This window comes from Branchiostoma belcheri, unplaced genomic scaffold (genome assembly GCF_001625305.1).
Source record: "Branchiostoma belcheri isolate BF01 breed outbred unplaced genomic scaffold, Haploidv18h27 scaffold53, whole genome shotgun sequence".
Taxonomy (NCBI): Eukaryota; Metazoa; Chordata; class Leptocardii; order Amphioxiformes; family Branchiostomatidae; genus Branchiostoma; species Branchiostoma belcheri.
Window position 1 is genome coordinate 1,428,903 of NW_017804165.1, and position 13,636 is coordinate 1,442,538.

The 13,636-nt window shown below is 41.8% G+C and overlaps 2 protein-coding genes and 1 long non-coding RNA gene across 5 annotated transcripts in view; 1 reads left to right on the top strand and 2 right to left on the bottom strand.

The window, feature by feature from the left end:
* The window catches only part of LOC109481016 (Krueppel-like factor 10), a 7,761-nt gene extending 4,979 nt beyond the window's left edge, over nt 1–2,782 (bottom strand). Inside the window, 1 exon segment of the mRNA XM_019783495.1 lies at nt 2,657–2,782. Within this exon segment, the coding sequence (XP_019639054.1) occupies nt 2,657–2,707 (51 nt within the window). The 5' untranslated portion in view covers nt 2,708–2,782.
* Nucleotides 2,783–3,450: 668 nt separating this feature from the next.
* Nucleotides 3,451–13,636, top strand: part of LOC109480960 (ornithine decarboxylase-like) — an 11,115-nt gene continuing 929 nt past the window's right edge. The window contains exons 1-12 of one of the 2 annotated variants that reach the window (XR_002140867.1): nt 3,451–3,685; nt 4,624–4,760; nt 5,150–5,305; nt 5,428–5,622; nt 6,069–6,241; nt 6,365–6,499; nt 6,811–6,976; nt 7,265–7,442; nt 7,716–7,849; nt 8,302–8,428; nt 8,847–8,934; nt 9,188–9,618. Coding sequence is in view for 1 of the 2 variants with exons in the window: in XM_019783416.1 (XP_019638975.1) it covers nt 5,222–5,305; nt 5,428–5,622; nt 6,069–6,241; nt 6,365–6,499; nt 6,811–6,976; nt 7,265–7,442; nt 7,716–7,849; nt 8,302–8,428; nt 8,847–8,935; nt 9,189–9,347 (1,440 nt within the window). In the remaining variant the exon portion in view is untranslated. Of the gene's footprint in view, nt 3,686–4,623; nt 4,761–5,149; nt 5,306–5,427; nt 5,623–6,068; nt 6,242–6,364; nt 6,500–6,810; nt 6,977–7,264; nt 7,443–7,715; nt 7,850–8,301; nt 8,429–8,846; nt 8,936–9,187; nt 9,619–13,636 lie in introns of those variants that run through there. The other variant, XM_019783416.1, reaches the window with a different exon arrangement.
* LOC109481019 lies at nt 10,959–13,630 on the bottom strand. Of its 2 annotated transcripts, none has more exons than XR_002140875.1 (3): nt 12,747–13,630; nt 11,733–11,807; nt 10,959–11,193 (listed from the first exon to the last, which is right to left on the bottom strand). It is a non-coding gene; the product is annotated as an uncharacterized LOC109481019 (long non-coding RNA). The 2 variants fall into 2 exon arrangements; XR_002140874.1 differs by having other exon boundaries at nt 12,743–13,630.

Genomic DNA, 13,636 nt, shown 5'->3' on the forward strand with positions numbered 1-13,636 from the left:
GTTAGTGAATAAAATTCCTTACACAAAACATCACTGTTACACTACATGTGTCACACAGTAAAGTTATAAAAAAACGACCAGCATCATATAGTTGCAACTAAAAACACATTTGAAATATTATAAGCTTGAATATGCTGCTCCTGAGTAAGAAATTTGTTCTCTCTTGATAGAAGAAAACATATTTGAAATATCAATAAAGACAATCATTAATATTCTGTGTGCAAAAAGCCACAGTTTGCCCGAAAAGGTGCTATTGCATGCATGGTAACATAAGCCTTTCCTGCTTGTTCTGATGACCACAAGGCCGGAGGCTACCTCAAAACCAATTCCCTAGGGAATGCATTCATGCAATTTTTGAAATTCTTTCAAAGCGATCGCAGTACTTACACAAATGCCTCCGCCCCTGAGGCGTCGCCAAAAAAGCATCAAAAGCGAAATCCCTCACAACCTTCCATCATCCACTGGAGTGCAGTGGTTACTGCGCGATTTCATCATCCAGCATTTGTATACACAGACAGGGCTATTTGAGCTCCCTTGTTCACGTGCTTGGCACATGATCACCCAATACCAGTAGTGGCCACAATGAGGACGCCCTAGCCCCCTTGCCTTCTGAAAAATGGACTGTTCCAGAAAACACCTACACCACAGGATGCCTTTTACTTGATTTAGCCGCACACAAACACAAACATCAAGAAAGACTTTGGACACATATTGCTCAACTCATGAAATTATAACGAAGTAGAAAATCTTATAGTGATTGCTATTGTTTCACTGATCTGGTCACTTTGAAATATAGGGGCAATATCGTGGATAATCATCATAATGATATTTAGAAGGACCTATTGCCAATGCTGTTTTCAAGGGAAGCACAATATTTACTAACAACAGTTAAACCTACCAAAAGAATCTTCATTCAAGCCCCCCAATACCAAAGAAATCTAACAAGATTTTCACAAAAATGTACAAATGGTTGTTTGAATACAATAAACCAAGCTTCAACTGTCTTACGCAATATACCCTGCCCCTCCCTGTCTAGCCCTGCAGTTGGCACAACCCAGCCAGTGATCATGTGAAGGCTGCATGATCAGTGCATGGCATGTGCATGAACAGCGCCACTCCCACAACCAGCCCACATGACACATGCATTGTCAACACAGGCACATGTCTGCACTTTGCCCTTATGCAACTCCACATATCTGCCTAACTTTTAATACTCTGTAGTTTGTACCAAGATGATAAAAGGTTCTGTTGCATATAAATCTCATTTAAAAAGAAATATCACTTGTTTCAACCCCCTAGAACTGCCCCCTTGCTTGAAACATGGGATTTGGCTCCAAAGACAGTCAAGATGATGCAATGCCACATCCATTTATATTCTCAGACAAATAGAAATGGCTCAACAGAAATTTCAAAGATGCCAACCCCTAACAGAGGAAACACCCCACTGCTAACTCCCATTGGACCCCTCCTACAATTTCACAGGTCAGACTGGACTGAGGTATCACTGTCAGTGGAAAATCCCATCACTCAAATGATGGGAAAGGGGACCATCAGTCATTCGACTGGGATTCCCCCATCTTGATGGACTTATATACTATGGCCACAAAAGGCATTCAAGGATGGTGGCAATAATACATTGCCTTTCTGTTTCTCAATTTGTTCCTTACATAAGATAAGATCTGTTCAATCGCACTATGGTGAGATTCATATTCATAATATAATACAAAATTTCTCCCTTACTAGGCAACACCTTATGATGCTACAGTTCCTCCTACAATACAGGGATTTTTTTCTACTATGCATTGCCCAAAGCTAGCTGCCCATGTCATCTAATCGAGTCTTAAAATACGAACAAGACAAGGTTTCTTGGGCTGCAAATGCCATCAACCTTACGGTGACAACGCCCCCGAAGAATATGCAAATAAGCAAGGCAAAACTGCAAACATGAGCAAGACACACCGAAAATTACCTGGCTCAAAACTCTGTTTCCTTTCAAAAGAAAAGTTGTATTCAATGCAATGGTTGCAAGGCATCTAATGTCAAGCCTGTGCTCTACTATAGATGAACGCTTTGAAAATATAGTATACCAGTAGTGCTCTTTACCTAACATAGTATCCTGTCGCGTCAGACATTTTAGGTCGTCTAAAGGCCTAAAGGTACACCCTGTGTCAGACGCGTTTAACAGTTATTGAGAACATAAAAAATGGGAAAAAGAGAAAAATTAATAAACCTTTTGGTCTCAATGACAATATAGGGGGAACTTGCGAAATAAAACCATGAAACAGCGAGAAGACACTAACATAAAGTTTCTAACATACTGTGCAGTACGCGTCTACTTGTACACTGGACTCAAAGGCAAAGGCACTTCAAACGCAAAGATACGGTAAAACAATGAACTAGCGATAGATATTATGATATTGCATTCAAAGCTTTTTATTCTGCTGCATTCCTATCAGATTAATAAACTAACGACGGTATGTTTTCGTCTACTTCGAGAAGGTTCGAGGCATTTAAACCCACACAGACGGTACATGTCGCAAGAGACGCGCAGTTTTTTCCCCGACACAGGAAAGGGGAACAGGAGAAAGAAACAGAACACACGTCTAGAATGGAAACCAACAGCAACCTCTAGGGTTAATAGAATAAGACGACTTACGTAGAATGATTCGGGAGGTGTCCTTGGTGGTGATAAAGGGAGCGTAGCCATTCCAACTGCGCTGAGTGTTCAGTACTCGAAAACTCGCTCCTCGTTTTCCCCTTGGTTTTATACAAGAATACCTCGTCAGGACCAAAACAAAAATATGAATTCAGTAGATGGGCGGGAGCGAGGCTTGACCAATCACATGTGCGGAAATTGCATAAGCTTTAGAATTCTGACCAATGAGGATCGTTTGTTCATGTGATCGCCGCATGTCCTGTGCATGCATCCCGCCTGGCTGGTGTGAGGCAGGAAGCATGCACAGCCGTCTGGTCGGGATGATCTCAGCTTGTGACCACGCGCCCATGTGCAATCCTGCACGAACACAATAAGAGACGGTGGACCGTACGAAAGTGTAGATTTTGCATTCAATTTTCCAACATTGATCAGTATAGTTGGCGCGGGTGTGAATCTGTGTTTTAGTATCGTATTGATATTATTATTTCGGTAAAAACAACATGTTTAGACCCACGCTAAAGGGTTTTCTTATTTTCCAGTACTCGTTCCCGCCGAAACGACAGTCTCTCCATATATGGAGGCGTGTCGCTGGGCGTCGTCTTCAGTTAGCCAATCACCATTCTAGATTGTGTAACGCACCCCCTCGTAGGACACCGCTGTATCCGTCGACCGAAATGTAGTGCCGATATTGAGTCCACAAAAAGGATATAAATAATCGAGTAGTCAAACTTAATTTGACAATAATAAGACTAAAAATTTATGCTTTATTTGTTCGTTATGATAGTATCTTCCTAAAATGCAATTTTCATTCCACCAACCGCGGATTAATTCGCAACGATGTGATCCGCCATATATAATACGCCCCGTTGACGTCACATTCTCTTCCTGTCGTCCATGACTGCGGATAGCGAAGTTGGCGATACGAACAACATAAGCGGACCATCTTTTGCGGTTTTTTGGACCGTCATCCTGTACACCATTACCCCGCTACAAGACATCAGAAAGGCGGGGTGGGAGACTAGGGCACAGGTAGGATTTGTAGTCGAAAATAGTGTAAAATCTGTCGACTTTGGTAGACACGATGTTCGAAAACGTTCCAAGATGGCGGACGTGAGAATGCTGTTACATCACGTGGTGAAATAGTTCTCCATCTATGAATAAGTAAAACACCTCCATATATATCCATGATCATCGGTGAAGCTAATTTGTCCCGGAATTTTTGGACAGCCATAGAAATTCTCACCCAAAGTTGGAAATTAGTGACCCGTTGAGTTGTCACGTGTACATGTTGACGGTACCATGTTGTTTTATATCCCGTGATTGTGTATAGACCAATGTTCAACTTTCTGTTCGCACGGTCGTTGGCACAGTTCCACACGTCCATAGTACATAGGGTGCACGTTTTGATGGGTACTGCTCTTTCCTTGCTTCAACTTTCTCCCCTATTGTGCAAGTCGAAGATTGGAACATTAATTCCAGACCATCCAAAATCCAAGATGAAACGTATAATAAATCTGGACCCCATAATACGGCCATCATATCCTGAGAATAAAACAATTAGTCAAACCCGGATGTTAGTCATAGCTACAAACAAAAAAACAAGACCTTCCCACAGTTGTCATTCCCTGGAGGTAGAAGGAAAACCATCCAATCCAGATCAAACTAGTCATAACTGGTAATGATGAATTTCGCTGCAGACAGTGCACTCAAGTTGGATCAGGTTCTAACCAGAATTGACAGGGCTTGTACACAACTAAACCTCACAACACAACAAATGACAAAGGTTTTGTCGGGTTCAAAAGTACAGATAGAAAAGGAATAGGACCATGCAAAATGTAGATGGACAAAAGGCAGCCCCAGCCATATTGCAATGCACCATGTGGCCGTTACAATAAGTTCAGTACAAATGTATAAAACTAATCTCATTTGTATTGTTTGCTAACATGTATCATACAATTGTCTCTCAGGGTGGACACACAGCAGCACCGTTCCTGAAGAACCCAGAGGGTCAGTGTCTCTACCGAGAGCAGCTTGACCACAATTTCGAACCGCCTTGGGATCCTAGCTGACATTTGCTGGTGTCCCAGATTTTCTTCTTTGCTGTGTAAGTATGAGAGTTTTCTGGCCCTTTGACTGTTGAAACTTTAATTGTTGGGATGTTAGATATGTTAATGGACACACCTGAACCTGAAAACTTTTCAGCATCACAACACATTGCCTGTTATCACACTAAATTGCCAAGAGATATAAATTATTAAATGTATGTAGAATCGGATTCAATCCAGTCTATCCTAGCAGGTACCACAGGCTGTAACTGGTTATTTACCCACAAAAAGCATGTAGGGTGTCAGAACAGCTGCACAAATAGCTACTGTTTTTGACCCAGATAGGCGATCAGAGATGGCTTTATAATGATATGTTACTGGAACTTAGGCCTGTCCTCTGTAATGCCCAAGACAAATACTGACGATGGAAAACTCTCTTTACTTGCAGGTTGTTGCGAATATCATAATCACCCCGTGTCCTAGCTCCTATCCTAGTCTGTATTAACCAACCTTATCAAGAATGAAGACTCACATCATGAATAAGGACCTGTCCATGGAAGTTCTCCGTGACGGCCTCACGCCACAAGATGTCCTCGCCAACAAGGTAATCATCGCCTGGATCTAATACTATTTAGTGTTGGCTTATTTAAAGCAGGTATCAGAATTTTGTAGGAATGGTGTATTGCAATTGTTCCTCTGTCTGATAGGTCTATTCCATAATTGCAGGTGAACTCTGGCGGGCGAGATGACAAAGACGACGCTTTCTTCGTGTGTGACCTTGGTGACATCGTGAACAAGTACAAGAAGTGGGTGTCCTGCCTCCCCCGTGTGGTGCCCTTCTACGCTGTGAAGTGTAACGACAGCCCCCATGTCCTGCAGGTACTGGCCAACCTGGGGACCGGCTTCGACTGTGCTAGCAAGGTTTGTCACACACAGCATTACTTACTTACTTGGGCCCTGCGCTCCAGCCGGAGCATAGGCCACCGACGATAGTTCTCCACTTCACCCGCCTCTAGGCTGTCTTTCTCAGGTCCTCCCAGCTGCTCGCTACTCACCTCATCTCCTCCTCAGTATCTCTTCAACTGTTTCTAGGCCAGCCCCTCATTCTTCTTCCCTGTGACTTGTCTGGTACTTAATTATGACTATGTGTGGAGTGCTTGGCTGTGATGTAAACACTTGCCCTCGCTGATGATTTGATGAGACATCTTCAGTGTACCAAATATCTGAGCCTTTTTGTAACAAAGGCTGTTTGATGCCTTTAGACAACATTTTGATAAAATCCTTACTGTTTGAATGTTCAGAGTAAACACACAAGTTCCGTAATTGCTAACTATATCATACTTATCTACCCCTACTTGTATCCCCAGACTGAAGTGCAAGCAGTGTTGAACCTGGGCGTTAGCCCTGACCGCATCGTGTATGCCAACCCCTGCAAGCAGACTTCTCACATCCGCTATGCCAAGAAGAATGGGGTGGATCTCATGACCTTTGACAATGAGGATGAGCTGCACAAGATCAAGAACTACTTTCCAGATGCTAGGTGAGTTTCTGTTTAAATGCAGATATCTATTTTTAACTCTCCATAGCCTTGTACTCAATGGTACACACAAGTGTTATTCAGAAGATACTGTATGTGATCTGTAACATGTTTGGTTTGTTGCAGCCTCCTGCTGCGCATCCTGCCTCCTGCAGCTGAAGCTCAGTGCCAGCTCGGGATGAAGTTTGGCTGCCACCCCAGTCAGGCACCCAAACTGCTGGAAGTGGCAGCCCAGCTGGACCTCAACGTGGTGGGCGTCAGGTGAGTTGTCATTGGGTAGTCGAATAATACTAACTAGGCTTTCATATGCTCAGAAGTAATGTTTACTGTGACTTGAAACCAAACTCAGGCACTTCATTGTATTAGCTGTTGTATCATTAGCATGGAATGCCCAGTTGTAAGTGGCACTGCATGCTTGGCTGTGATGTAAACACTTGCCCTCGCTGATGACTTGATGAGACATCTTCAGTGTACCAAATATCTGAGCCTTTGACAAAAAACATTTTGATGTCGAGCAAGGACATGACCAGTGCCTCCCATTAACCTGAGGCTGCTGCATTTTATTTCTATAGCTTCCATGTTGGCAGCGGCTGTCTGGAGGCCTCGGCATTTGCTCGCGGTGTGGAGTCTGCCAAGCGCATCTTCAACATTGCTGACCAGTACGGCTTCGAGTTCAACACGCTGGACATTGGAGGCGGTTTCCCCGGCCAGGAGAGTGCAGCAATCTCATTCGATGAGGTGAAGATTTACATTCTAAGACATTTCCATCATAATAGCAATGGCAATGATATTGATGATAACGTTGACGATAAGATGTAAACAACACACTTTGATGATTGAAACATGCAAGTGTGCTTGAAAGGCTGTGATGTAAACACTTGCCCTCGCTGATGACTTGATGAAACATCTTCAGTGTACCAAATATCTGAGCCTGCAATCACTGCTGTAATGACTGTACATAAAGGTGGAGGATTTCTTCTCTCTCAAGTGCAACATTGTCATAACAAGATTCTCCCCGCCTCGCAGATCGTAGCAGACCTGGGGCCGGCCCTGGACGAGCACTTCCCGCCGGGGAGCGGAGTGCGCATCATCGCCGAGCCTGGGCGCTACTTCGTGGCCTCTGCCTTCACGGTGGCCGTCAACATCGTGGCCAAGCGCATGGTGGCTCGGGACATCCAGGAGTTCAAAGATGAGGAGGCTGAAGGTAAGGCACAAAACACACTTTGATGACCAAAACTTGCAAGTGTACTCACACCCTGGCATGATGCCCCATGGGGGGCTTTGCCCAGTGACATACACATGTAGATGTACTTGCTTAGCTGTGATGACAACATTGCCCTTGTTAATGAAAATCTTCAGTGTACCAAATATCCGAGTTTGCAAAGTTGCTTGTGAAATTTAAAATAATAGTAACCAATTCTGGGTAGTATTCTAAGCTTTGCCGGGTGTTTCTGACATGGTGTGTCCTGTTCTCTAGATGCTGTGATGAACTCGGTGGCACCCTCCATGTGCGAGGAACCAGCCTTCATGTACTATGTCAACGATGGTGTCTACGGCTCCTTCAACTGCCTGCTGTATGACCATGCCGCAGTCACTCCATCACTCATGAGGGTAAGTCATGCACCTATGGCACTGCCATTGTTAGCCTAACTAAATTAGGCTTGTAGCAGCTGACCCACTGGTCAGTTGGAGTTTGTGTTACACAGACAATGCCATAGTGTGCTTGGTTATGAAAATGTTTTAAAGCTACACGTTTCAAAAGTGATAAGTAGATTTTAGTCTAGATGGTGATAGATTTTAGTGATAACGTTGTGACCGAAGAAAGTTAGAATAGAACAAGCTGGAACTGAGTTGGTGTTGTTTGCTGCAGAGTGTGGATAAGGACGATGCCCTGAGTTTGTGTTACACAGACTATGCCAAAGCGTACTTTTTTATGGAAATGTTCTAAAGCTACACGTTTCAAAACGGATTTTAATCTAGAAATTGATAGATTTGTAAACATAACATTGTGAAGGAAGTTATAATAGAACAAGCTGGAACTGAGTGGATGTTGTTTGCTGCAGAGTGTGGATAAGGAGGAGGCCCTGTTCTCCACCAGTGTGTGGGGCCCCACCTGTGATGGTCTGGACCGCATCATGGAACACTGCCTCCTGCCAGAGCTGCACGTTGGCGACTGGATCCTGTTTGAAGGTGCTTACACTTGGTCTTTATTGTGGTGGTGTGGATGACACTGAAAATTAGAATAATTGTCTTGAACGTATCTGTATGTTGTGAAACAATGAGCTTTGATGAATAGCTGTGTGAGAGAAAAAGTCTTGACGACAGTAGATGAGTTAAATGAGTAGGACATTGCTACATGTTCTTTTCTCATATAGCAATAGACAATAACTGCAAATAGTTGGCACTGCATGCTTGGTTGTGATGTAAACACTTGCCCTCGCTGATGAGTTGATGAGACATCTTCAGTGTACCAAATATCTGAGCCTTGTATGAATGATAGATGTGATGGCAAAATAAAACGTTAAACTTAAAGGCCAAAAGGACTAGTGGAGGACGGAGTGACAGAAATACAGGGCAGCCGAGTGAAATGTGATCTTGCTTTCCCCAGACATGGGTGCGTACACCATGGCAGCTGCCTCCACCTTCAACGGGTTCAGCAAGCCGTCCTGCTACTATGTGGTGGATGCCAACATGTGGTAAGTAGTCTTTTCCACTGTCTCTCACCTCTTTACATTTTATCAGCTTGGGGTAAAAGAAGAAGAAAAACATTGTGACTTGCAACATGTGGACAATTAACTTGTAGAACACACCTTAATATTTCACACTTTCATATTTGTAGAAAAAGAATGTTTTAAAAGAATTCTCAAGTTCTGGGTTGTTCATCAGCAAGTTGTTTCATCCTCGATTGTCTAGCTTTCCTTTCATGCATTTAAACTTTTTGTCTCCACAGGGCAGCAACAACCATGCGTTTGTCCAGTCCTCTGTGTGTTCTGGCCTTCGCCAAGTCAAGGACAACACCATCACCATGCCGGCCATGAAAAGGGGCATGTGTGCCCAGGAGCGCCTGGGTATCACCCAGATCCCCAGCGTCACTGTTCCAGAGGTGTAGGAAAGAAAACCACCATCCCAAACATGGATAGGCCCTTCCTTATGACGTTTTTCTAATCATGTAGATTCTGTCTTGATATGTTTGAGTCCCTGTAACAAACAGCAGGCAGAGGCATGGCCTAATACTACTACAAGAAACCCACCACAATGCACGGTCTGCACCTCATTTGTGCCATATTACTCCAGCTCTTGCAATAAGTATCGCTGCCGTACAGAACTGGCCAAACTGTTGTTAAAGGGACTGCGAACGTGTGTATTGTCTGTGATGCCAGGTGTGAAAGCATGATGTTGTCCAAGCGAGAACATACATTCCACCCTTTTCATCATCCCTAATTTGTATTATGGACCAACGGAGTGTTAGAGGTCTAATCTCTACCAGAAGTTGTGGAAGGAAGGAATGTTGTGGTAATCTGTGACCAAACACAAACATGTGACAATACCAACTTGTTTTTTCAAGGCAATTTGCTTGTAAGTATATCCTATGGTGTATACTGCGTTTCCCCATGGCATCACAGTTCCTATATGATTTTCCTAGAAATCTATTGTGTGCTGTTCGTGTTTGAAAGAAGTTTGAAAGAAGAATCCTTACCTATGTGCTAGGACCGGAAAGAAGAAATCTGGGATTGAGCTTGTTGGTTAGATCAAACCTCCTTGGTTAGATTGATGCCACAGGTGCTTTTGTTTTTTTTTTTAAATTAATTAAGCCATGTCATTCTCTCTCATTGTGTTCCTTTTACATGCCAAAATGTGAATTCTGTAGTAGACATTTCCATGATGTGCGCCGACTGGTCCAGTCTCTGCATTGATGTACACCAACGTTTACTACAAAAGTCAATTGGCAACTACTGAAGCCTGTAGGTCAAGTGTGTATGTAATAGACATATATCCAGGGCATTTTAGCAGTTGGCTTTTGATAGGGTATACTGTGAAGGTAAGAATGGTGGGTGATAAATGAAAAAGATATTTGAAAATATTGAATAATGGAGACCATCTCTCCAGAGAAATGGGCTTTCAAAGGCCAAATACTATAAATTGTTATGTGTACTAGTAAAGACTATTGTGGAAAAAAAATGCTTAAAAAGTGTTTTAAGCATGTTTGAAGGAAGGTATGATATCAGATAGCAACTGATAAAATGCTTCTCAAATAAACATGACATCAAATGACTCAGTTGTATCTCATCTTTACATGTAGAACTGACATAAAAATTTGTTATGTTAAGGTTTAATGTGTCTTTTATTGCTTTTAGAGAAATTGTAAGTCATACTGCATTTCAAGCAGTGAAGGCTTGATCTGGACAATCTTATCCTAGTGAGAACAAGGCCATTTTATTCATCACGATTTGGCTTCAAGATCTGCTTTGCACATTATAACTAAGGATGTTGACATATCAGAAGTAATTCAGACCAGTTACTGATGTATTTATTAACAGTCCCTATTTTAAGAGTTTTGCCAAACTTAAGCCACTCATACTACTGCAGATTAGTGTATGCATCATTACCCCAACAAGGCACTATTAATTCCTCCAGGATTATAATACAAATGTAATTCCATCATCCTAATACACACCTGCACACACACACATCCATTCAATGGATAAAATGACTCAGACTGTATCTTCAATGATTCTTTTATTGAAAAACATCCCTGAAACATGGCCTTCCTGACACTTTGCAAGGTGTATTCTTCAGTCAGCATTGACCCACATCATGTCCAGGTTGATACAGAGCTGCATCCTGGCGTTCACATGACTGTCCCATGGACGACAGCCTACTGACTGCTGCCGAGTTTTGACAGTGCAACAGAACCCTTTCTGTAAACCACAGCTCACGGGGACAGTCATTGTCTCCTGCAGAATGGGACAAATGGCTAAATCTGTAAGGTGAAAATAAATAAAAATACAAAGGCACATAAAACACTCAAGATATGCTTCCAGTTAGGAAGAAAAAAAAGTTACTCAAGCAACTGGATATGATTTTGTAACTGTCAGACGTTTCAGTTAGCATCCACTACCTTTTGTCAAAGACGCAGGACAAAGGCAGGTTTATAAGTACGAACTATTGATTGATATGCCAAAAAACAGTTACTCAAGCAACTGGATATGATTTTGAAAACGTCAAAAATGTCAAAGACGTTTTCAAAATCATATCCAGTTGCTTGAGTAACTGTTTTTTGGCATATCGTATTACCTGGATGTCTAACCTTCATCGACGTATTGATTGATACGCAAATAAAGAAGAGAAATTTCTTGGAAGCCCAACAGGAAAACCACAATAAAGAGCAAGTCTAAGAACCTTTTAACCAGATCCAGTCACCAACAGTTACTCCTCACCGTGTACTACTTCCTAAAAGTCAGAAATAGACAGAATTGTGATAAGAACAGCATACCAACTTTGTCCCCTGGCCAGCACGAGCACTACAGGATCTGTCCTGGTGCAGTAGCCGTGGAACAGCCTCTTCCACCTGGAAAGACAGAACAAGTAGGCATGACTTTCAACTTCATTCATTGGAAGACAAATGAAATACAATTTACAAACACCACGTTTCAATATAAAACTCCTTTCTCATTATGTTATGTTTACAAGGTTCATTTAGTTTTGCTTACAATCTTAGCATGGTCTCAAATTACATATTACAAACACAGCTGTCAGGTACTAGTAACCTTAAAGAAGTTTTTATTTACAGTATGGAACAAGCTGTTCACTAAGTTAAACTGTTCAGTTACATCATATAAGGAATCAAGCAATAGCCATGGATAACACTTTCATCATCCCATTTGAAGCCATAACCTGGTCCGACACAAAGAAATACTGTATAGTCACAACACAAAGCTGAAGCTGTTGCATTCATGGTCAACATGACTTCTCATTTGGTTATGTTTGACTGTTGAAACACTTAAAAGTTGACAGGATAGCACTGGATGTCATGTGCATCAACTTTCACATTTGTTTGTCCCTGGTTTGTAAATATTTCATTGTCTGTTAATGGCGTTATTTGAAAGGTTTGTGGTCAGCTGTTATTATTAACAATCCCTTTTCTATGCTAGCCAATTTATCTTAAGCCATCCAAAACTTTAAGCTTTTAAGGAATGCTTTTAAGTTAAAGCATTTCCATCCCTCTGTCAGCACAAGGCTTGTTCAACTGCTTAACTGGGGATCAGCAAATGTGGAAGTATACCACAAAATAAATCTTTCTCTTTGTTCAACATGACATCCAGAAGCAAAAATGTTTAAGTCTTGTCATTCCTATCACTTTTGCACTATGGAGGTTTCTTCCTCATGTATAAATCACTTGGCATAAGGATTGTGTGGGTTTTGAAACTTCAAACAGCAAAACTGTTATAAACATAGTAAAGGGTCCTCATGTACAATGGATGGACACTTAGCAATTAGTCTTACCTACCAGCAGCAAAGAGAATGTTTTCAACTCTGGTCTTGTCTGCAATGCTGTATTTAACCTTTTCCTGCCAGCTGGTTAAAGTGCCATAGTGGCAGCAGTTTTATCTACAGCTTGAGAACTGGGAGAGACATTCATTGTTTAGCTGTCAGAACATGGGACAGAACAGAACATGTTGAAAGCTTCATGGTCTGATTGGATTCTTATAAGGCTGTTGAATCAGAGCATGCATATCTAACATCTTCTTTGTCGTGATGAGGTGGACAACTATTGATAAAGATCCTGTGCACAGAAAATACTACCATCAATAGCCATTAGGTATCTATATATTGTTCTACTTAGTGCAGGGCTTGAAAGTGCTGCAGCTAATTTGGTAGCATCATTTATATTGTGCTGTTGCATCCCTAAAACTAGCAAAGATTGAGAAGTTCATTTTGGGTACAGTTTAGAATTTTAGTGAATGCTAACTCTACATACAGGTAACCTATGGCAACTACTTCTCATCACCTTTGAATAACTTCCTTTTAGATTAGACTGTGCACAGGATCTTCACCATCACTATAACTTGTTTGGGTCAACACAAAACTGTTCATTATGGAATACTGTTACTGTTACAATATCAATTGACATTTTAAATGTGATACACATATAAAAAATTTGAATTGGTTACAGTTGTATTCAAAACACAGGTAGTGTTGAAATTCATAACTTTCAATGACATAGTTGGTGTGAACAATAATCGAACTGGTTAGAATATGAAGTTAACTAGTGAAGGTAAAGAGAATACTTACATGGGACCAAGAGATTGGGTTATTCCTTGAAAATTAAGGCACTTTTTTCAAGTTATGCTGGGCGGGTCTTCTTGAAATGTTCTGCCTGGTTTCTGACTTATTTCT